Source organism: Nannospalax galili, unplaced genomic scaffold, assembly GCF_000622305.1.
Source record: "Nannospalax galili isolate Female #2095 unplaced genomic scaffold, S.galili_v1.0 scaffold462, whole genome shotgun sequence".
Taxonomy (NCBI): Eukaryota; Metazoa; Chordata; class Mammalia; order Rodentia; family Spalacidae; genus Nannospalax; species Nannospalax galili.
This window is the reverse complement of record NW_008348078.1, coordinates 824161-848437: the sequence shown is the minus strand read 5'-3', so window position 1 is coordinate 848437 and position 24277 is coordinate 824161. Positions and strand designations below refer to the sequence as shown.

Genomic DNA, 24277 nt, shown 5'->3' with positions numbered 1-24277 from the left:
CCAGAGCAACAGTACATCTCTTTCACAAGTGGGTGCAAGTTTCTAGGTTCACAGTTGAATTAATATAGTTATATATTATTGAACTCAGTATAAGCCCTGTATGACATAAAATTGGATGAGTTTTTAACCTTTAAAAAAAATCTCCATTTCATTTTAGAATGTATTGTTCCTTGCAGAGAGTCATTGTTTTTGCTACTAACACTGAGATGCTGGCGCATGCATCTCTAATCTGTATGGATCTGATTATTACTAGTCATATCGGTTGCACTTGGATCCTTGGCGCCTGTGTATGTCTATGAAGTCATCAGGTAGATTTCAATGGTAACGTTTATCACCTCTACTAATTAACATGATGTAAATATCCATGCTTCCTTCTCAAATAATGCATTTAAAAAAATTTGTTGAATTTTTTTTGTGTGTATATCACACAGAACATCCCAAAACATCTTATTCAACTATATACCCACTTGATAATTTTTATGACAAGGGTGAGTCTTTGATAAAAACTATAAATGTTGTTCCTTATTTTCTTCTCCTCAGTAAAGTAAATTTCCACAAAAGTTCAGCTCCTATTTCTTCCAACAGGGCTTGGCACCTGATAACCTTCAATACACATTGTTGAAAGACAACCTGAGTGAAAACTTCAAGAAGGAACAGGAAGCACTCAATTCTGCTGTCACTAGCCTACAGATATGAGCCAGGGTCACTCATCCTTAAACAAAAACATAAACTCTGCCTTAACCATGTTAACTCCTACAGGCAGCCTGAAAACGGGTCCTATCCTATTTATTTTCCTCTACCTCATGTGCACATGCCACACAGCTGCACAATGTGCCCTATGGACACCAGACTGTATCACTCACCTGTGGAAAACCCTGATATCCCCTAGTCTGAACTAGAGTTCATCTTATGTGTTTGCACAATGCAGAGGCACTGACTATGACTGTATCATCGGCCCTTTGCTGAGGCCTTGAGTGCGGTAACACTCCTGCACTCGATTTTGCACTCTTAGTAACTAAATAGGGACCTGGTGCTCATAACAGCAGCAGCTGCTAAGTCACTGAAATACCACTGTGTACGTAACACTGTGCTTTTATGTACAGGGACTCTTCATTCTCAATATCTGAAAGTTCTCAATATCTGAAAGTTGTAGATAATGCTATCATCTCCTTTTGAAATAGAAATGGAGATTCAGCAAATTTAGTTCTGGCAAGTTCCACTAAAGAGAAATAAGTGAACAGTTATGAATGTCCTCAAAGCACAGCAGTTTTCCATCAACTTAATTTTCAAAATAAAAATCACAAAAGACTAAGTAGTTCCTCCTTAATTAAATTGATTACTTTAATAATATTCTTAGGAAAACTCTGTATTTCAGAAAGACTAGAGAACTTTGGAATGGAAAACTCAAAGCACAAACAAGAACATGAAATATACGCTTCTAAATCAGTCCAATCCATGCATTACACACATACACACACACACACACACACACACACACACACACACACACACTACTACCTTACTAAATCCATCCATCTACAATAATTCTAATTCAATTTACAGCATCTTTTTAGTTTTCCTTATATCTCACTTGTGCTTTCCAATATTTAACCTGTTGCCAATGTTACATAGCCATCTGAAGTTTGGAGATGTTTAGGGAAGTTGTCTTATCCTCTACACTGTACACAGACCTACAGTTCAGTGGAATGCTATTGATCACAATTAACTCTCTGTTGTTTACATTAGAATGTAGTCTCCACAATTCATTTCAAATTAGTCTAATCCATTTGAAACTCTCACCTATCTGCCTTTTCTTAAGGTGCATTACCACTCAGAGTCACAATTTTTATAGACTTCCTCCATGAGGGCCATATTGCTAGTCTACAAAGTGTTACACTAAATTGAACGAAACACTACCATTTCAAATGGAAGAATACAGATTGTGTTCACACTGTCCTTTTCACTGAGCTCCTTCAGTAACGCACCCCTACGTGTCCGTTCTCTTCTCACACTTCTCCATTTAGCATATTAATCTGAATTGGAGTGACCTATAACGTACCAGAAAATTAAAGTATTACAGGACAAAGATTAAGTTTTTTGACAAGTTCAGACACAGTTTCTCTTGAGCAAGTGAAAAGGATTATATTCTAGAAATTTGTGGGAGAGAAAAATGCTGGGGCTGTTCATTCACATGTAGGAAGAATCACAGTATGAGCACATAATTTCACAGGATTTTTCAGATGCATTTATTAGTAGAAAATACAGACTCAGTAAGGGAGAGAGCATTTTAAGAATTTTATTCTGGTAAATAATTTAGGAATTATATAAAATTCAGAGTACAAAAACAGTGAGTAAAGAAAATAGTAAGAAAAACAATAAATATGATTTAACTTCTGTACAGAAATGAATGAGTTCAACTCGTGATTTTTAGGTATTGAGTTTAAAAATTTTGTGTGTATCAAGTCAAACTTGACTTGATAGGCCTTAACATATATGACTGATGGATGAAATCTGGTGGGAGGTACAGATGGGGGTGGGGGTCTAAATATGATTAAGATGTAGGAAATGCACAAAAATCCAAAAAATATATATATTGAAAAACAATTCTGTGTGTCAATCTGAGTGTGTGAGGGTGAGAGGAGACCTGGGGTGGCCCTCACTTGCTGGAGGCAGGTTCTTTGCTGTCTTCCTGCTGTGTACTCCAGGCTGGCTGGAGATCCTCACAGGCATGCTGGGACACCCAGGCTTCCTTCCCAGCTCAAACTCTGGTCCTTACACCTTGGTGGCAAACCTTGAACATTAAGCCGCCTTCCCAGCCTTTACATAATGATGTCATAATTTTGCATGGTAGATAATTCAGGAACGTGGAATATGTCCCCATAATATTTTGTACTGGAATTTATTTAACCTACAGGTTTTATACTCCATTAGTGCAACTAGTAAGACATGTAGATAAAGTTAGTAGGTGCCATCTTCTAATTATAAAGACATTCTCTAAAAATGCACCAATTTACTGTATTTATTTTTTAACCTAAAATTAAATGTATTTCTATGATTATTTTGGATAGCTTATATTATTAACATCTATATTATATTACTTTTATAATGTATAATCACATACAATTAAAAACTATCTCTTATAACAATTTGCTAATAATGTCATATCATGGTGGTATAGGAAAAAAGCTTAAAGTATACTTCTGATTTCAGTATCTAAACTGTGCTTTTACAGGGCAACCTGAGCCACAGAGAGGCTAGTGACCTGCTCTAAGCAAGCCAAATAAAGGATGGAATTAGAAGTAGGATGCAGACTCCAGAATCCAGGCAGATCACTGCTCTAACTTTATGTATTTTAACTCATTAAAAAATGGCAATATTATAGTGTGAAATAATAAACGAGACAGAGAATGTAATAAAATAGTTTATAAATTATATATAACTTTAAATTTAGTTTCTATTAAATTGGACAATTTTAAAAAGGTAGGTAATGGGAAAAGTAGATATATGAACAAACTAAGAAAACTTTATACACAATATCTATACAACTATATTATAACTTAGAACTTGCCTTCTATAGAAATTTTGATAATGAATGGTGAGACTGATTATTGATTGATCAACCGATGGACAGGTTTGCTGGGACCTGACTCTGTGGAGGCCAGAAGAGGGTATCGGATCCCCTGGAACAGGATTTATGACAGTTGTGAGCTGCCATGTGGGTGCTGGGAATGGAACCTGGGTTCTCTGGAAGAGCAGTCAGTGCTCTTAACTGCTGAGTCATTGCTCCAGCCCCTTTCCCAAATATTTTTTGATCCTTGGTTGAATTTGTAGATAAGGGACATGTGGATGGGGAAGACTGACTTTTAGAATTTCTGCAATATTTCATAAAATACTGCTAATTTTTTCTATATACATACATACATGCATACATACATACATACATTTTCTCTCTCTCTCTCCACACACACACACACACACACACACACACACACACACACACACGCATACATACACCTTCATTTACTTGTTTTTGCAGTACTGGGGCTTGACCCTAGGATCTCACATATATTAAGGAAGCACGTTACCACTGAGTTATATTCCCAGCCTTGCTGTAGCTATTTCTATAATAATTGTTTTATAAATTTTCAAGAAAAGCTATTTAAAGAAGCTCTAAGCTAGTTTATTAAAATATAATGAGAGAAGCGAGTAGTTACATGTTGCTGTTTGTTGACCTCTCTCTCTCTCTCTCTCTCTTACTGTGAACTTTGTTTTAAACTATGTTGACAACAGCTGACTGTATTTTTCAGCAGGTCACCTCCACAGCCTGAAGCTATCACTGACAAATTCAAGATACAAGCCTGACATGCAGCAGAGTCAAATGTGTGGAGGTAAAGCAGAAATGTGGAAAAAGAAAAGTTCAGAGAAATTTTGTGTCCCAAATTGGAAAGAAATTACCATATACTACACTACAGGCTGTCTAAGACACTTTTAGCCTGCCAGAATGTTTAGTTACCCCTAATCCTTCAGCAAAATAAGCAGGAGCTTCTTCACTTGTATGTCTTTTAGACATGAGATATTCGTGGATGACAGGTGCCGAGCAGTGAGCTGCATGCAGGGAGCAACAGCATCATTTGATCAGCTTCCACAGGAAAGCCCACACAGAAAGGTAAAAGCAGTCTAGCCAGATACAGTGGCTCACACTTTCAATCCCAGCACTCAGGAGTCAGAGGCAGGCAGATCTCTGAATCTCTGAGATTGAGGCCAGCCTGGTCTGTTCCAGGCCAGCTGGGGCTACAGGGAGACCCTGTCTCAAACACAAAACAAAATAAAACAAGTCTACAAGGGTAGCTGACTCTGAGTAACTGGTGATCACACAGTGCACCAATGCACAAATTTACAAGACATAAAGCTCTTTCACCAAGAGATTTGACAGACAGCTCAGACACTGGGGTATTATGAGATACAGACCCCATGGAAGTGATAAGGGTGTCAGCGTCTTCGGCATCTTTGTCTTTAACAGGACCTTCTGCAAACACCCTATGCAGTTTCTTTACCATCACCTTAGGAAAAATAGAAAATGCTGAGCAAGGACGCACTGCCCTGCTCCCCAAAGTCCATCTCCGAGCTAGCCATTTCTGGTGCTGAGCTGCACTGAGCTAGGCCTGTGAGGCAGATGGCATGCAGCAAGGGATCCAAGTGGCTGCTGAGTGGCGAGCTGAAGTGAGATGCTGGAAGCAGGATGAGTGACAGAGAAGACAAACAGCAGCCCAACTTCCACAGGTGATATACAGCTCTGGCATGCTGGGAAAGAGCAGCAGGTGGAACAAGTGGACATGTACTCGGTGCTGGGTGGGTTAGGAGGTGGAGAGGCATTGTGGCATACAGCGACAGGCCCTGCAAATTGTGGCTACAGCCACAAATCAAAGGACAGTCTTCAAATGCAGACAGTATGCAAAAGACCACTGCTAAGTATCACTGACCTCAGGCACCCCTGAAGAGGAGCACTGTTAGAACTGCCGACTTCAAGTGTAAAGCTAATAGTGACCACCGGATAATAACAGTCGAAACTAATGCTTTGCTAGAAATGTATTCAAAATGGAAATGGGTATTTCCACAACTTGGACCTAAATTTTTAGAACTTGAAACACAAGGTAGTTTCAGCAGAACATTCTCTCTTGAGTGTACAATGCCACGACTACTTTCTGTCTATGGCAGTAACCATGCTTTGACACTATGGCTGACTCTCCATGAGATTTAGATCACCGCTGAGCTTCGTGACACAGCACCAGAAATAATCTCTGGCTTCTGAACACAGAAGATCAGGAAGTTGCACAAAGGGTCGGCACTAAGATGTGAGCCTTTGGAGAAAGGAAACAATGAGCTCTGGAAGCTTCTTTAAGAAGACTATTAAAACAAGTCCCTCAGGATGACTGCAAGTTTGGGAAGACTACAAGTTTGGGAAGATGACTAGACATCAATCCTGATGTTATTCATTTTATTTTGTTTTGTGATGGGCTGTTCTTATGTAGCTGAGGTAAGCCTCCGACTAGCGATCCTATAGCCCTGGTGTTTTGAGTACTGGGATTATAGGAGGCACCACCACGCCCAGCTTCTTAACCTAAAGGGAGACTTATTCAAATCGGCTTCCAGGGCACTCCTGGTGCCCTTGGAGAGAAAGCGTCATTCACGAACTCACTACTTCTGCTCTCCTCTAGGCATAGCTGGCCGCACGCAGCCTCTTTTGCCATGAGAAAGAACTGTGCTTCTGATGCACTTAATTTCCTCCTGTGATTAGGTTACCTTATGTGACCCACCCATGTTCTCTGCAGTGAAGACAAACACTGTCATGCCTGTGCAGCTGCTGAGTACCACATACTAGCATGGCAAGATGTGACACGATATGAAGGGGCCACACGCTTCCATGAAGTAATGTGAATCTAGGTGCTGGTGTCAGGTGTTTTGGCAGTAAAAACTCTGGGGACAGCAGGTGTCAGCATACATGACTGTGGTATAGAAACATGTCTAGAATATGCTGGAAAGTAGGGTGTTTCATCCTGATAACAATGTTCTTTGTATCCTCAGTGGCATAGTGCACAGAGAGTGGGAGCAGGAAATGCAATTTTCTAGACATGAAATGATCGTGTGGGGAGGTTATAGTTTGGGTCAGGACTAGGAGTTCCTAGATGGAAGAGATCTCTGTAACTTTGGCTCCTAACAGAGCCAGGTAATACATATATTTCCTATGAAGCTACACAGAGCTATGGCAAACCTGGGGTGAACAGAACAAAATTAAAATGTAAAACTATGCAAAACATATGTAAAACTATGTCAGGCCTTTCTTGAGGATTTTTCTGTGATGACTGCAGAGGTTCCTACAGAAGCATATCACCAATATAGTAAGCGCAATAAAATCACTGTGATCGGTCATCATTCACCGGCCTTACAGCCAGAATGATGCCTAGGTGGATCTTCCGAAGCATCTTCTAGTCTTAAAGACTTTTAATATCATTCAACGTTAAAATGATAAGCTATCAGAAGGCTGCATATGTTTTATAGAGAAGAGAGATGGGGCCCATGGTGCTGTATCTGTGACTCTGTGGCCAGGTATACACTAGGATAATTAAGCAGAACTATAAATAATTTATTTTTTAGGTTCAAGAAAATAAAGGAAAGCACCTGTGCTCAACTATCAACTAGACATTTCTCTTAATCTTAATGTTATGCTTAATTTCTGTTATGCTTAATACTATTTGGTGTATGTAAATTAACTATTAAAATGAATAGTGCCTCCATTTTTGAAATCCCTGAGACTCTTTGGTTTGGTTTGGTTTCTTTGAAACAAGGTCTCATATGTACACCAGGCTGGTCTAGATTAAAATAGGTTATTCTTCAATTATATGAAATAAAATGAGTTATTTAATAACTCAAAAGTGAAATTCAAATGAGAAAGATCACTTATTAAAAACCCTTCTCATAATTACCAAGGTGTGAACATAATCCTAGGTGGGTGAACTACACACATAGTAAGATGTATTTTCGTAGTTATATTAGTTATTTAATGAAAGAAGATTCAGTTCCACTGGTGCATGATGCACAAATTTTCAGAAACATGGATAAAAACTGAAGCCAGAGAATAGGATGCAAGGTGAGATCCAGAAGGCTTTAGCGGAGGATGGCAAACGAGAAATGAGAAAAACCAGCTAAAAAGAGGAAGGCTGGAGAACACCCTTAACTGAGGCCAGCTAATCCTGTCACTGGCGCAGGTGCAGGGCATTCCAGAGTGTTGAAGGTGACCTATGTACGGCTCATTACAATGTTAAAACACACTCCAGAGGGGATTTAAGACATGTAATATATCAAGAACATGTAATATAGTTCTATATATAGAAGTATATGTAATGGAGCATGTGTGAAAAAGCCCATGCTATGGGAATGATCCAGAAAACGATCCCACATTGTGCCAAACCTCAATCCTTTGTGTATGAAGAACAGTTGAGCCCTAAACTCTCTCTGCCTTGGCCAACTTCATACCCTGAAAGTATACCTTTTATAAGCTGTCTCTGATTCAGCTGCAAGTGTCTACTCGCTCAGTTCTTTATTCTGGGAAACAATAACTTGGAACTTCCTTGTTCACTGAACACTGATATAAGCCGGTATCAAAATCTTATGGAACTTTTTGCTTACTTGAAAGAGCGAATGAATCTGAAATGCTTACAAGGATGGTATGTCCTTAATCATTGGAAAAGCTAGATGACGCATCTGTCATTTGGTTCACAAAACTTTCTATATTGAATGGACACTCATCAGTGATTAATAAAATCAATTCAGTTCAAATTTTAGCTCAGGAGCAAAAGCATGATGAACAGACTCACTAAATAAAATTCTGGAAACAGCTATCCATCCTTGCACTGTAAGACATGAGTAACTCCTAGCAGAGGTAAGTCAGTGCACTAGTATTATAAGTAGAACACATTTAAATTGCGTCAGCTCTTCTGCTCAGCCAAAAGAAAATGTCAGCAGAGGTGACTGTCCACTGTGGTCTGTAACCACTTTCATTTCCTAAATTGCCCACGTGTCTTCTTGGTCTGACAGTTCCTGGTTCTTTTCAAGACTTTATTCTATTAATGCCACCTAAAAAGTGACAGCCTTCAGTGATATTTTTAGGTCAGTTATTTCCCAGTTAAGATTTAATTAACTGCTGAATCACATCTTTCAGCTTTAAGACATATTTCTTTTCCCTTAATATTTCTATTTTAAGTTTCTGTTATTACCATTTTCTTTTCAGAATGGTTTCTAGACAAGTGGACTACGGAGGTGGAGTTCCATCCACAGTCACAAAAACAAGAACACAAGCTTGCACAGAAATTGAAGCAAAAAGACTACTTCTAAACCAGTGATGTGGTCAAAAGTAAGTAACGTGAGCAGCAGTGTATACTCAGTATGTTTGTGCAGAGATGTCCATTACTAGAAATATTTGTCAAACAAAATAAAATAAATGTCAAGAACTTATTACCTAATGTGTATATATAGTTAATATTACTTTTGATTGGTATGTTTACAATCTGTCACTGTTTGTTGTGATATCAATGACGTGCTTTCACAGATCATATGCTAAGTTTAAAACACATGAAATGAAGATTGACATGCTTATATCCTGATGCATTATTCACAATAATGTATTTATAAACAAAAAAATAATTTCTTTTCAAATAGGCTTCCTTTCTAAATATCCTGGCTATTGGGAACAAACTTTGTTCTGATCCATTCAGAGCTCTGAGTTGGGAGCTTTTGGGGTGGTTGGATCGTACCTTTTACATCTTCATCCTCAATGGTGGTATTTGAGCTCTCAGTTGACTCCTGTGGAGAAGAAAACACACTTTACAGCTGCGTGTAGCGAGGAGCTGATTCTTCTTATAAACTTGGCTGGTGCCACACACAGATCATGCAAATTTCTTCAGTAGGCTGTGTGCATATGCCGACATGCAAATGGACAAATACATCAAGTGACTTTCAACAGAAACAAAATATCAAATGCTGCAAAAATTTCAAGGGAGTACTCTGGTTGCCTAACACCTGACTGAGTATCAATGTAGGCGATCTGTAAAGTAGCAGATGTATGCTGTGCAGGAACGTGTAGTTGTGCTCCACACAGAGTGCTCTGGTATGTATTTTTAAGAGGAGAAATTGCCTATTTTAGCTGAATTAATACGAACCTTCTCGTGTCAGGTACTATGCCAAGCACTGAATCTGCGAGTATTTGTCTAGCTTGCATCGTAGAGAGAAGACATTTCATTGCATTATTTGATGAAGAAGCTAAGATCGTTTAGATTTTCTGGTTAAGCTGGGATAGGTAGAAAGTAGTTATAAGAAAATGTTTCATGTCTATGATTAGGAAAATGGGATAAGAATGAAGAATTTATTTTTAAGGTCAATTAGATTTTTTTTCATTCTTTTTAAAATCAGAAACAGGCTGTCATTGGAAAGGGAATGTATTCCCACAATAAAAAGACAAAGTACTTTCTTTGTAAAACTATAAATTAAGTTGAAGATTAGTAAGCACACTTAAAAGTACACTGTAAGTATTAGTATTAAGATACAGTTCTTAAAAGTTTGATAAATGTTTTCATTAAAATGTACTAGTAAAATATTTTCTAGCAAAGAAATGTTGCAGTATTTACAAGGCCCAATAATCTTCTTGGAATGACTGAAGGCTAGAGCTGAAAACAATTAGAACCAAACTTCCAGTCAATAGCTGTGTGTTCAGTGATGACAAGCAGATGTTGGAAGGTAATAAAAATATCAGTCGTTCTCCATTTATAGATTCAGTATTTTAAAAAGTGATATATATGTATCATATATAATATTTAAACAAAAGATAAACCGGTTAATGTATCCAGAGCCTCCACACACACTTACAAAACCAAAGAAAAGTTTTCATGCATTTCTTAATGTGATATAGTGATCAGACTGAAACTCAAAATGAAGGCAAACCCATGCACTGTAAAAACAAAGTAACTGATGAAAGTAAGAGAGAGCATGCAGCAACTCTTACAAATGACGGAGCTAGGACCACGGCGGTGTCCGCTCCGGCTGCTATGCTTGGCCTTTCTTTCGATAGTGTTAGTAAAGAAATTATCCTCACATGTGCTGGCTCTGACTACCTCTAGTATCATGATAATAAAATACATCTCCGATGAACACACATAACACTTCATGTTTTCACTTGAATGACTGAATACAGATCAACTAAATGTTGAACCAGAGATGAAAGTACTTGCTATGCCTTAGATATTTGTTGACCGAGTAAGAACACCCATGCCCACACTGAAAATCTTAGGAAAGTCTGATGTAGTTTTCTCCCCTAGATATGATACTGTATAAAAAACAGTAAGCTAGAAGTGTGGAATATGTTCAGAAAATGTCTCCTTTCATCCCAAAGACATGTATGCAAGTACTGATATCAACCTGCTTTACACAGTTTGCTACAAGTAGAACACATGAGTCTTCATCCAGCATAAGTATTTAAATGTCTATTTCTAAAATGCCTAACTGAACATCAAACACATTCGGCAAGAAATGAAACACCCTGATTTCTCTCAAATTCATGGCAAACTGCAACAGCGTCAATTACAAGGAACTGGGAAACAGACAAAACCCCAATATGACGACAGAATAGAATGTGACTAAAAAGCTCAAAAGCAACATTAAACTAAAAAAAAACTACAAATTCAAGTTGATACTTTTGAAGACAATGGTACAATAGCAAGAAATCCTGAAATTCCATGCTGCGTATATTTCTTGTATAATGTACAAACAGGAATGGAAGAGGGGAAAAAGGACCACATAGAATTGCTTAAGATGCACAGCCATCTTGACACAAAGGCGTTGTAAATGTTTAACTGGACTCATATGTCTATTGACTAAGGTATGATTGATTTCTTTCAGGTTTCCTTTCGTTGTTACTTGTAAAAAAGTCTAGACTAATTAGGATAAGACGAAAGTGTGGTGGGGAGAGGGTAAAGGATTAGTTTGCCATTTTCAGATAATGAATCGATTTTACAGTGAGCATTTGATGAGATGTGTAATTTTATTATGGCAAGATGGTGTTCTTTCTGAATACCTTGTTTCCATCAGGGTTGTGGATTACAGTAGTTTGGGGCTCCTAAGTGAGAAGAAAATAGAGAAAGAAACGTTTGTATTGGTAAGTACACTCACAGTAGCCTGAAGGACAGAGCTAGACAACAGAACTGAACAGTGAGAGGAGCCCAAGCGGCGGTTAAGGCTGTCAGGGCTGCAGCTGACAATTTCTGATGAAATGTCTGTGGTGAGCCCATGAGATCACACAACTCCCTGCTCAGAAGCAGCATGCAAAAGACCTTATTCCTGATTGGCAAGCAGGCACGCTTTGTAGTCTAGAGACCTAAGGAGGCACTCACTGACTCCCTGTTTCACCAGGCCCTATGACAGAGCTCTAATGAACGGCCCGTTAATGTCTGTCCCATAAAAACTGGCCAAAGAGCAGTGTGCACAGAATTCCCTGCGAAGACTTCAAATTCTTTGTGAAAGTATTTTTTTTTTTTTCAGCCCTGTTGCCTTGAGAACTGACTACCATTTCATTATGATCAACACATAGCTGAATAGCCTGGGATAATCCTGAAACTTTGGGCCACACTTAAAAAGAACAACAAAGCCCCAAAACTATCCTAAAGAATACATTTTAAAAGACCAAGAGAATTTCTAAGGAGTGTCTTAAAGTTCATTTAAATGTTTAGAACTAATCATATAATCACTGTAACTTTAAACACTGCTACCACATCTAAAATAAAATTCTTGTTCTATGAACTTTATATACAGACTCCTTGGCTATAAGGTCATGGTTTTCCATGAAAAAAATTATTTTCATGTTGTATTCTATTAGGAAAAAAATTCTCAAGTGGAAAACAATATTCAGTAACTGATGCAAAAATAGTTTTAGTGCTACGTAACATGTAGCACACTGGCATGTTCATTACCGGATACCGTGGCATATCTAAGTTTCTGTAACCAACTAAAGCTTTCCACCATATGACCGTATGTACTTTCCCAACTGACAGCTTGTACTGCACACTTTGAAAACACATCTGCTGCTGTTTTTCCGTCTCTTGGCTTGAGTTGTGATACTAGCTAAGCATTATTTAGATCTCACATTGTCTACCCTTCCACCATGGTTTCCCCATTTAAGTGCCCCCATTTTCCCCATTTCTGCAGGATTGTAGATTGAACCTAGGATCTCTGCTAAGCTTAGCAAATATTCTGCTACTGAGTTATGCCTTCAGTAAGCCTCTAATCTCTTGATGTCTTTCCTTCAAATGCTCTTAAATTGGGCCCAACTGGTTAACCCAAGAAAAGTAGCTGCTAATATATGAAGTCAATGAAAACAGTCTGGGGCCAGTTAACAGAAAACACTTCTGGGAATCAAAATCAAAATACGAAAAAGTTTCAAGAAAATAGTATGGAACTCAGTGTACTCATAGCCAGTATTCAAATTTTGAATTTTAACATAATACCTCTCATATAAGTCAACAGAATTGACTTAGTTGTTAAATATGTGTATTTGATTGAAATGGGGGAAAAAAAAAACCCTTTTTCCTGGTAATTTAAAGTTCGGAGTTATATAATCTCATTCTCTGGAAGAAACAGTGAAATTTTAATCTGGAACACAATAAACAAAAAGCTTTAACTGATAGAGTGCCTCTTTACCTCAGAAAGTCGAGTCTTACAAAGCCATGTTGTCTTTTTGTCAGATGGAATGGAACTCTGAATAAGGTCGACTTTTATGTCACCTTGCCAGAATCCTGTTAGCTCTCCTCGATGTCAACTTTTTCTCACAAAAAGAGAAATCATTGTCTGCATAATCTTGAGCTGTCATCACCAGAAGAGCTAAGAGTAACCCAAGCGCATTCTCCTGTTTTCCAAGCCAGCATGCAACAATCCCAACTACAGAGAACAGCACAACCTTCCACAATGAGAGTCTTGTGTTAGACACATACTACTTGACAACCACCTCAACAAAAATAAAAGGAAAAAAAAGTTATATATCTTAGAAAGCAAAAATAAAATAAAACAAAGAACAAAGTATCTACACAAGTGAAGCGAATGAAGGAGATGAGAACAGAGCCAAGAACGTAAGGGTCACAGAGTCCGGTATACCAGCGCTGGGGTGGGGATATTTTCTTTGGGGCTGGTTACCACGTTGGCTTTGCTGTTTATCTGTGGGTATGCAGAAAACAGAGAGATGCCTTAAACTTCTTAGCAGTCAATGTCTCTACATGCCAACCAGTCTACATGAGACAGACGTGAGAGTAGCGAACCACTAAGGATGAATGGAGAACACGCTGTGAAGTCTGACAGCTATGATGAGCGCTTGTAGTCTCTGAAGGTCACACACAGGCTAGAACCATCTATGATGGAAGAACGGGAACACGGCGGGGCTGCTTTGGCTGTGCTGCCTTTGTACGCAGTGTGGCCTCAAGAAGCTCCGACCGAGGTGCACGTCTGAATGGCTTTAACCATGTTTGCATTCTTCCTATTAGATTGTTGCCACTCTTCCAATTAGTCACCAGTATGAATACATTCCTTTTTGCCCTCTCATTTTATAACTGAGCCTGAAGTTACACACAGATCATCTTTCTTTGGGGAACCATCATTACTTTGTTTACTAGATATCCAATTAAAAATTTGGATCGTCTGACAAAATGCGGGCATTAAAGCGTTTCCTTAAAAATGACAAATCTGGGTCTCCTTTAGGAATATATCTTCAGTGATAAGTGGGAAAATAAAACACTTCTGCATCCTGAATGCGAAAGGACTTTGCATTTCACAGTTCTCTGAGAGACAACACAACAGTTTGTGTACAATGTTACCATGAGTCTTGAAGAATACATTTGGTAATATAATTCATTTAATGATGTGGGTTTATCTTTAAAGGAGATATGGTTACCACTGTGAGAGTCAGGTTTTGAAAGAAGCTCAGGTGGTCAATAAATATGGCAATGACCCACAGAAGAGTCTGTACAGACATGCGGGAACTTGGAACTCTATGAGTTTGAAATACTAAAAAGTAGTAATCAACATTATTTTAAACTCATGAATAACATATTTCGTGGCTATCAAAAAGGAATTTAAATGAACATTCATTTTCATATACCATATGATATAGGTATGTGCATATTCTTTTCTACAGAAATAGGCTCCATAATGTAAATGTACCTATGGACTTAGAGAAACAGCTACTGCATCAAATGATTATTTACAAGTTATTATTACACGGGATTTCTGGAAGGTTTATACTTTAAGCCTACATGTTGTTTTGGAGCTATCTTCTATCTTGAAGGGAAGAGAAATAATTTAGGTATATAATGTTTCACTTTTCTAGTCATTCACATTTGTGTGGTGACTGGCTATCGGTGTTATTTAATAGCTGTTTGTCATATTGTGACATGCAGGAAAAGAGAAGATATTGGAAATTTTCCTTTTAGTAGAAAACTTATTGAAGATCAAACCATCAATCTGCACTTTGAAAATAGCTTTAAAATTTTATTCTTTAAATCAATTGTACAAAATTAAACATAAAATTTGTGCAACAGCCAAAAAGAGATGGGATGAGATGGTGTCTATTCAAGAAAATGAGCTTATGTTATTTTAAGACACATGGGAAGGGGAGACGGATGCAGACACACAACTTCCTCTTGAGGGAGCGTGTTGAGAAGGCATAGCACTTCCCGTGGAATAATCAGGACGTTTATTGTAGGGCCTCACGTGTTTACCATTTATCTTAATATCAGACACAAATGAAAGAGAAATAGTTGCAGTTTTAAAATAAGATAGGACCCCCCCCCAAAAAAAAATGCAGCCTGGATCTAGTTGCTAAGGACTACTTTATTTTAGTGAAAGTGTGACTCATTTATACTTATGTACACAAATTTAGCCCAAGTACACAGCTATCCCCTACCCCCATATATATTCATGCATGAACACACACGCGCACACACACACACACACACACACACCCCATTACTCTCTCAATGGAAACCATTCTATCTCAATAAACCATCAATTTGTCATCAGATATGGAAAACACGAGGGTCTCAATGATCACTTTTACTCATGTTTAAATGTACAATGAAAAACTTTTGTTATTGTAAATATTAGCTTAATCGTCTTTTTTATTTGTAATAACAAAAGTAAATAAATAAAAGCCAGAAGAGCTTGCTTTCAAAGGTACCATTTTCAAGTACCATTTTTAACAATATTTGTCTTTTAAACATACATATGAATTTATTACGGAAATAAAGTTTTTTCTTGCTCAAAACCTGAGTACAATCATATATTTTAAGTGATGCTGTATTACTCTTGCGAGGTATGGGCAAGGCAGTAGATTTATTAAGTGTTGAAGTTAATACAAACTTCCTTTAAAGGTGCTTAGCTAGAATGGGTCCACTCTGAGAGGATGTTCACGTTATTGGTAACCTAGGGAAAATGCAGTAGAGCACCTGATCTAAGCACTGTTACTAATTTAGCAATCATGAACATCAATTAAAAAGTAATACTAAAGCATTTCTTCCTATGAGTAAGCATTCATTATGTCCTGGACTCTTTATTTTCAAAGAGAAAGTGGGACTTTGTCGTTGGTCAAACTCATTAACATTTTATGGATAAGGGCTTAACTTATATTTGAAATGTTCAAATTAAGAGGAAAACATTATAATATGAATGTGAAGCGTCACATTTGTAGAGCTGATTGGTGCTGACCTGTAATGATCCTGAATTTTCTCCACTTACACTAACTTAGGTAAATGAGGCTGTTTGATTTCTCAGTGTGAATTTCACAGGAGGAGAAATCTGGCAGATAGAGATCCTCACCATCATCTGAACACTCGAACTGGACTTCCTTTTCTGAATTGACCAGTCAAAGAGAAAGGAAAAGAACAAACAAACAAACAAACAAACAAACAAAAAACATGACTGGATGAATTTTAAAGTGCCAAAGTGTGGAGTACAGAATCCTTTTGGTTAAAGAAGTGTTAAAGTTGGGTGGAAGAAAGTTGTGAATCTTTTTATCCCTCTGTAAAGATAACAAGAAAAATCTATTGTCTCATGGGCACCATGAGTTTCCATTATAGCACAGTACACAGAAAAACAGAAGAAAACATTTAGAAATTTAAAATACCATATTTTTACCAATATAACTCTAGGGAAAAGGCAGACATTTGTTGTCCTTGTTGAAATCCGAAATGAGGGGAAGATAAATTCAACTTGATGAAAATGACTGGCAAAGGGGAATCATTGACCTGGCAAGTGCTGGAACTGGTCACCCCTGATCTGGAAGCTCCCCAGCCACACGCAGACAGGTTCTGAGAAAATGGCTCAGTATGAACATAACAACTGACAAATGATTTTCAATATGAACTGACCACCTGACTTTGATTAAGCTCAAAGTTTAGAGTATTAATTAATTCCCAAGAATGTTGAAGTACTGAGGATTGTATTCATCTGCCAGTGGGAGAGAAAGAGAGTAATTGAGAAAACAATTAGGTGATACACTGGAAAGAGAACAGACATTACTACGTAAAACATGAGGTTACATTTTATTAAAAGCAAACTCCCTGGAAACAAGATGTGATCAGTAGGAAGCAATCTGTAGGATTTTGATTAGAAATACAAGAAAGTCAAGAATTCTGTCATCTTGTGGAAGATTTTTCTAATATTTATTCAGGACATGCACCTTGAACATGTCTCTAAACCGTATAGGGTGGTGATTTAGGAGGGTAGTAAAGGAGACAGGATATAGACATTCAGTTTCCATAGAACTATATTTAAAAGTATTATTTTTTATAATTAATATATATTCAGATGAAAAAGACATTTTAATAGCATATATAATTATCTTTTTAAAAAATATTTTATTATTTTTATGCGTATAAGTGTATTGCCTGCATGTATGTAAGTGCACCCCTGTCATGCAATGCCCGTGAGGACAGAAGAGGCCATCGGATCCCCTGGAACTGGAGTTACGGACAGTTGTTAGCTGCCTTGTGGGTGCTGGGATTCGAACCCAGGTCTTCTGCAAGAAACAACCAGTGTTCTTAACCGCTGAGCCATCTCTCCAGCCCCTATAATAATCATCTTTTCTATTACATTAGTTTATGTTTCAACCTGCATCTTTTTTTAATGACTATAAAAAACAAGCTACAAAGACCTGGATTTGAAGGCAACATTTTAAAGTTATGTGCATCTGAAAGTCAGAAAACCTGCTCAACTTACCTTTACTCCATCTGGTTTCTTCAACAAACTCTTGGCTGCTGCAAAACAAGAGTGAAATCAGTTTAGTGAGTCATCGGTAGGCGAGGTGACAGATCAGGTCGTTGTCTCCTACCGCCTTTGCCGAGTAACGGCAGGACACTTCGAGTCATCAAGTCACAGCGTCGAGTCTGAGCTTTCAGGATGTTGGGGTCTAGTATCACTTTTCTGGTTTTGCACAACGAATTTAGAACAAAATTCTTAGTTTGTGCATAAAATCCAAGACTTTACCAGTGGTATGAATGTAGTTTATTTCACTTTTGGGTACGAAAAGGATACTGGAGCTGTAACTGGACTGTCTTTGATAATCCACAAAGTTGGTTTCAATCTTTAGACATTAGCTGACAGATTGTATTACACATTCATAGCACCACGAGTTTGGTAGCCATATCATTGCTGCCAATCATGCTCCTCTTTGTAGGTTGGAAAGTCATTTGTAAAAGTTTGCCCTGGCTAAATAATGTCTTGTTTATAGTTTTACTAAAAATATGACTACCTATACAAAATCAAGTGGTACCTTACTGAGCAGGGGCAAGGTTTTTAAACACTTAGCAAATGTTCTTACAAAATGGATTCCGTGTTCTTTTATACTTTGAACTTGGAATAGCAAGACCTCCTAGACAATGGTCTTTGAACTGAAAAGTTAACCATAAAAATTGGGACAAGTTGTAAAACTAAATGGAATCTTTAAAGCATAGGGTCTCATAAGAAACTTCATCTTCCTAGGGGTTCTGTGAGCAAGGCGAGGAACAGAAGCAATGATTTTTATTATTACTGAACTTCTTCAACATAGCAAAACTACAAGCCATCCTTTCAAAAGGGTGTACACACACAGTGTGTACTACACCTATAAATGGCAGTGAATCACCAAGTAGAGCACTCATAAATACGGAGGGCAAAGGACACTTCTATTTCAAGTTAATTACATACAGTCTTTTAAGCACATCAAAAGAGAATTTGACACAGGGAGCAGAAATACCTAGCTGTAATAAAACTACATGAACATGTAATTTATTGATACTCCTTTGGTTTGGCACATTATTTTAGTTCTAACTTTGGCAAAATTTAAATATATTTACAAGGCAAACATATTATTTAATTTTTAACAACAAAGTTACTGATTTTTTTATTGAGGAAATGGTACAACAATTGCCTTAGTTGTAGCACTGTTTGGCGGGAGCCAAACAGCAGCATTAAAGAAATCCTCTGGCAGTTAACAGGTTGGAAAGGAAACAGAATAATTTGAATTGGAACAGGAAACAAAGAGAAGACTATGATTCAGGGCAAGCAGCAGTCTGGCTTGGGAGATACAGAAATGTCTCTTTGGGTTACTAGTCACCTTACCTCACAAGAAATACATTCCATATTCACAGAGAAAAGAAGAAATAAAAACAACTTTATAACCATATACTTATGGACTGATTACTTATGAGAATGTTCAACATAGAATGCATACAATATTCAAAACTAAAATGCAGTATCAACTACAAGATGAACTGAGTCTAACGCCATTTAGTTGATTTCGAAACGATGGATAAAGAAGTTGGCTTTTCAAGCTAAGACATTCAGAAACAACACAAAATCCACAGATTAGTCGTGGGTTTTTAGTTCACAGAACGATGGAAAGGAATCTATGAGGTAAACAAAAAGATTCTAAAAATAGGTGAAAACACTGATTTTTAAAAGGCCCAATTTATACTTAAGGGTATTATTTAAAACTTCAATAAAATACATAATTTTGTTTCTGGAGGTTCTTTGATTAGTCCTTCATTAACAGTATAGTCTGTGTAAATCACTCTGCCTTTTAGTGGTTCATTGAGTTCTGGGCCACAGTGAAATGTTGACTTATTTTAATGTAATATAAATTAGTTAGTGCCTAATTACATGGCAATGAACTCACCTATATAAATGTCAGTCACATTAATCAAGTGTTTATAAGACAGGTAAGTTGTCAAAGGCAGCAGCAAGGTTGTATTACACCAGACACGTCTGATGAAACATAGAACAGCTGAGAAACGCAGGCCCTGAACTTGCAGCACTGTTATACTGTCATGTTGTTACTTTTGCTTGCCAGCTTCTGGTTTCATATTATTTCTAAGTGGGAAAGAGTGGTGATCACTTAACACAGGTCCAAGTGATAACTGGGAATTGGTGAAGAACATTTATTTGATCAGTGATATGATGGATTGCCACCTGAAATCATTATAATAGGCTGGCCAGGCTCAAGAAAATCTGAACAAATAGATGAATAACTTAAGTAATAGTATTCAGGGCACCAATTTTTGAGACTTCTTCTAAGTCTGAACACTTAAACTCTGTTTCTCGAGTGTAGCCTAATTGCTGCTTCAGTTCATTACCATATGTGCTTGATTAGTATTTACCAACATTTGATTTTTGAATTCCTGTTGGTTTGAGATACTTTACGTCCATTTTGGAGTTATTTTTACAATGAAGAAGCTTCTTGGCTTCATTTAGTTTGTTGCTGTAGTTTGCTTTTTTAACCACAGAATCACTTTGAGGAGTGCTTATTATGCTCTGGGATCCCCTTGTGTTTGGTTCTCTGTAAATTCTGAATTTAGACAGCTTTAACAGTTGAATCTCAGCTACAGAATGCCAAGATTTTACTGTAGTTTTAAAGAAATTAAGCCAAAGAGAGCTGGGTTCCACGATCATGATCTTCTTTCTTTCAAGTCTTTCTCATCAGAATTCCTTTTGAGAATGAGATAAAAAAAGACCCCTCATGCCAGGTGTGGTGGCGCACGCCTTTAATCCCAGCACTTGGGAGGCAGAGGCTGGCGGATCTCTGTGAGTTCGAGGCCAGCCTGGTCTACATAGTGAGTTCCAGGCCAGCTGGGGCTACAGGGAGACCCTGTCTCAAAAACACCAAAAAAAACAAAACAAAACAAAACAAAACAAAACAAAACAAAAAAAACCCCTCACAGTTAGTTATGAACTATCAAAGGATGAAGTCCAAGTTTGAAATGCTAAGGTTTAAAATGAAGAGGTATGTATCTCCACACCTGCGTGCTCAGTTTAACAACTTGGCGTCCAGTATCAGCGGAGTCCTACAAGCAGCATCTGGTGTGTAAGGAGTGAACACATGATATCCCTGAACAACAGTGTTCCTAAATATTAGACTTCTTAAATTCCAAAATGACACACACACACACACACACACACACACACACACACACACACACACACACACACACACATAAAGATAGTGAAGAACAGAGGAAACAGTCGAGGAGCGGAACTTCAATGCATGTACCTGAAAAATTCCTCGTAGCCAGCATAGTTGTCAAGATGGCACCCTGTCAACAAAAGAAGAAAACAAGATCATAGTTGCCTCTATAAATCTTTGACCTAAAACACACATACCAGGGGCAAACAAATCTTCTGGTTTTATTTCTAGCTCATGGACTTCTGAGTGCTTGCTTTTATTTCTTGGTTTCCTAGAGTCCTAGCCTACGGTTCTCAGGATGCCAAGAATACTCTGCTGTGAACCAGGTTTAGATTCTCAAGCCAGGTTTAGAGTCTCCTCGAGGAGAGAAACCACAGTACACATTGCCACATCGAGCCTACATCTTCATCATGGGCTTGATTTTCATGGATCTTTCCTTCTCCTCAGATCCAGAAATTAAAGAATGACTATTAGTATCTACAAATTTAAAAGCTTTAGTACCAAAGTTGTTTTTCCTGCTATGGTAGGTCATGTCTCACCCTAGCAAATTGACCATCCCACAATAATGTAAGAATTCTTACCTTCAGTTTCCGTCTAGCATTAAACTTCTTCAGGCAGTCGACAGTCTCCTGTCTGTGCATCATGGAGGCAACAGTAGAACGTTGCTGAAAGAAAAGGGAAAAAAAGTGACTTGAGCTTATTTAAAACATGTTAAGTACAGCAGTACCCTCAACTAGTGATGTCTGCATGCTATAATTTATAAGCCTCCAGTTGCCAATGTTACCTAAAGATGAAAGCATGACTTTACCAAGACTATTAGTGACTAAGCCGAAACATATATGTACAGTAAGTACAGAACTGACTATCAGTAGTTTCTCAAAGTGTCATTTTAATCACATTTTTATTAGACTGCCTTTCAATACTGTGTTTACTTGGCACTGTATTTATCATTCCAACATTTAACTCTCAACCCTAAAAATTTGTTGAATTCTTGGATTCCCTTACAATCTTATTGTTAGTGCTTCTACATGACACTTAGATTATGTTGGCCATCCTGACTCTCCTAAAACCACTCTGAGCTTCTAGACTTAGTAAGTTCCTAAAGGTTACTTAATGACAAACTAAAGAACTGCTTCTAAATTATTTTTCTGGTATAAAGTAAGTCTTGGTGTCATTTTCTGAACCTCTGTTCATGAGTTTTGTCAATAATTGATCTGGGAATTATTAACTCCTGTCACTGTAGACAATATTTACTTAGTAATTTGTACAAATCAGAATTTGCTACTGGCAACAGTGATGGTTCTCATCACTATAAAATTTCTTTCTTAAACACCTTGAGTCAAAATGCATTTGTTGAGCCTCATATTTTTCTTCAAAATTATTTTAAATCTATAAAGATTATGAATTTGTTTTTCAGTGTAGCTCTTGAGGTGTCTGGAGGAGAGCTACTTACACAGATCCATGGGTGTTTCAGAGCCTCCGAGGCTGTGATACGTTTAGCAGGGTTGATGGTCAGCATTTTGTTGATGAGATCTTTGGCTTCAGGAGTCACCGTGTCCCATTCTGGTGACGGAAACTTCAAAAGGAGAAAGTTTTTAAAGACAGACACATCAAGGCAGACCTTTTGGTACATGCCTATAATTCCAACACTTGAGAGGTGGAGGCAGTAGGCAGGAGTTTGAGACCAAGCTCATCTACATTGCCAACCTGAGATATACGAGATTCTGTCTCAAACAAGCACACACACACACACACACACACACACACGCATGAGTCAAACATTCATCCTTTCTGTAAGTAGTGCATTCCCTCATAAATTTTCTTTTTACATATAGTTAAATTACACCTAAGATACATTGATTTAGACAGATTTCTTACCAATGCATAAAGCTACATACATTTAAAAGCAACTGAAAATTCAAGATGGGCATACTTATTTTCAGTTTGGGATGTTGAATTTGAAATGAGCATCTCTGAAATAGTAATGTTGTGAATATTTAAAATACATAATTAAAAATGTAAGATGACCATAATTATTTTAATGTGGGCACACCTGAATGAATGTAAACACTTCAAAACTTTTTCCTTTTCTTCAATATCTAATCAAATTCAGAGCTATTTTTTTTGAAGATAGGGTATGATTATGTAGCACTGTTTGGCCTAGAACTCACTATGTAGACCAAACTGGCCTTGAACTCACAGAGATATATCTGCCTCTGCCTCTGAGTGCTGAAATTAAAGGCATGTGCCTCAGTGTCTGGGTATCTACTTAATATTTTTACCAAATACAATGATACAACTCCCAAAAGCAAAATGAAAACACCCCTCCACCCCCAACCAAACAGAGGTAACTGGTTTAAGATCAACCCATACACGCAATGAGCTATTATCTATTGGAATTAATTTTAAGATACAGAAAAATATCCTACATTAAACTTCACCCACCCAGGGCTCAGGGGGCAGAAAGATTTTAAGAGCCAAGGGAGGAGGTGCCAGAATCTTACAGGCTCCTGGGACCTTGCTCATATGAACTTACAGTAATGGTGACAGCATGCACAAGACCCATGCAAACTCAGTCAGACAAAAACCAGCATAGAACCAGGGAAATGGGTAGGAGGCCACAACTTTGACAGTTGATCACTGCTGGGTGAAGGAGAGCTGATATTCTTTAAGGGAGTGGTGCTAGACAGGCTGAACAGGCTCCAGCGGATGAACTGACACCAAGGGACATCTGAGTACATAAACTTGACTCAATAGGCCTTAATATGTATGACAAAATGCATAAAGTCCTGTGGGTGGGCTATGGGGGGGCACAGATAGAGAAGGGGGACCAAATATGATTCATATATATTGTATAAAATCCACAAAAATTCAATGAAATATATTAAATGATAACTATAATCTGAAATTTTAGGTTGGTGCCAAAGTATCTACAGTTTCCACACTGTTGAAATTTGTCATTTGATACTGAAATACATCCCTAAATAAATGTAGTTATTTACTACATTTTAAAAGATCATTTTATTTTTAATTATGAGTTTGTGTGTGTCTGTGTATGTGTGAGTACAGGTGCCCGCCAAGTCCAGAAGAGGGTGCTGCAGCCCCTGGAGCTAGAATTACAAATGACTGTGTGCCACTCAACGTGGTTGCTCCAAGAGCAGTACGCACTCTTAACTGAACCATCTATCTAGTTCCTGTTATACATGATGCCAATGTACATTTCTTGCTTATTATCTGTTTATTAATGACTTATAA

At 37.7% G+C, this 24277-nt stretch overlaps 1 protein-coding gene across 15 annotated transcripts in view; it reads right to left on the bottom strand.

The window, feature by feature from the left end:
- Camk2d (calcium/calmodulin dependent protein kinase II delta) overlaps nt 1-24277 on the bottom strand; it is a 283017-nt gene that overhangs the window by 34803 nt on the left and 223937 nt on the right. For 4 of the 15 annotated variants that reach the window (XM_008844496.3, XM_008844497.3, XM_029569022.1 and 1 more), the window contains 7 exons: nt 22476-22598; nt 21604-21687; nt 21110-21152; nt 17803-17840; nt 13690-13749; nt 11621-11662; nt 9309-9357 (listed from right to left, as the gene is read on the bottom strand). In XM_008844496.3, the coding sequence (XP_008842718.1) occupies nt 9309-9357; nt 11621-11662; nt 13690-13749; nt 17803-17840; nt 21110-21152; nt 21604-21687; nt 22476-22598 (439 nt within the window). The remainder of the gene's footprint in view (nt 1-9308; nt 9358-11620; nt 11663-13689; nt 13750-17802; nt 17841-21109; nt 21153-21603; nt 21688-22475; nt 22599-24277) is intronic. The other 11 variants (XM_017800970.2, XM_017800971.2, XM_029569023.1 and 8 more) reach the window with 5 other exon arrangements.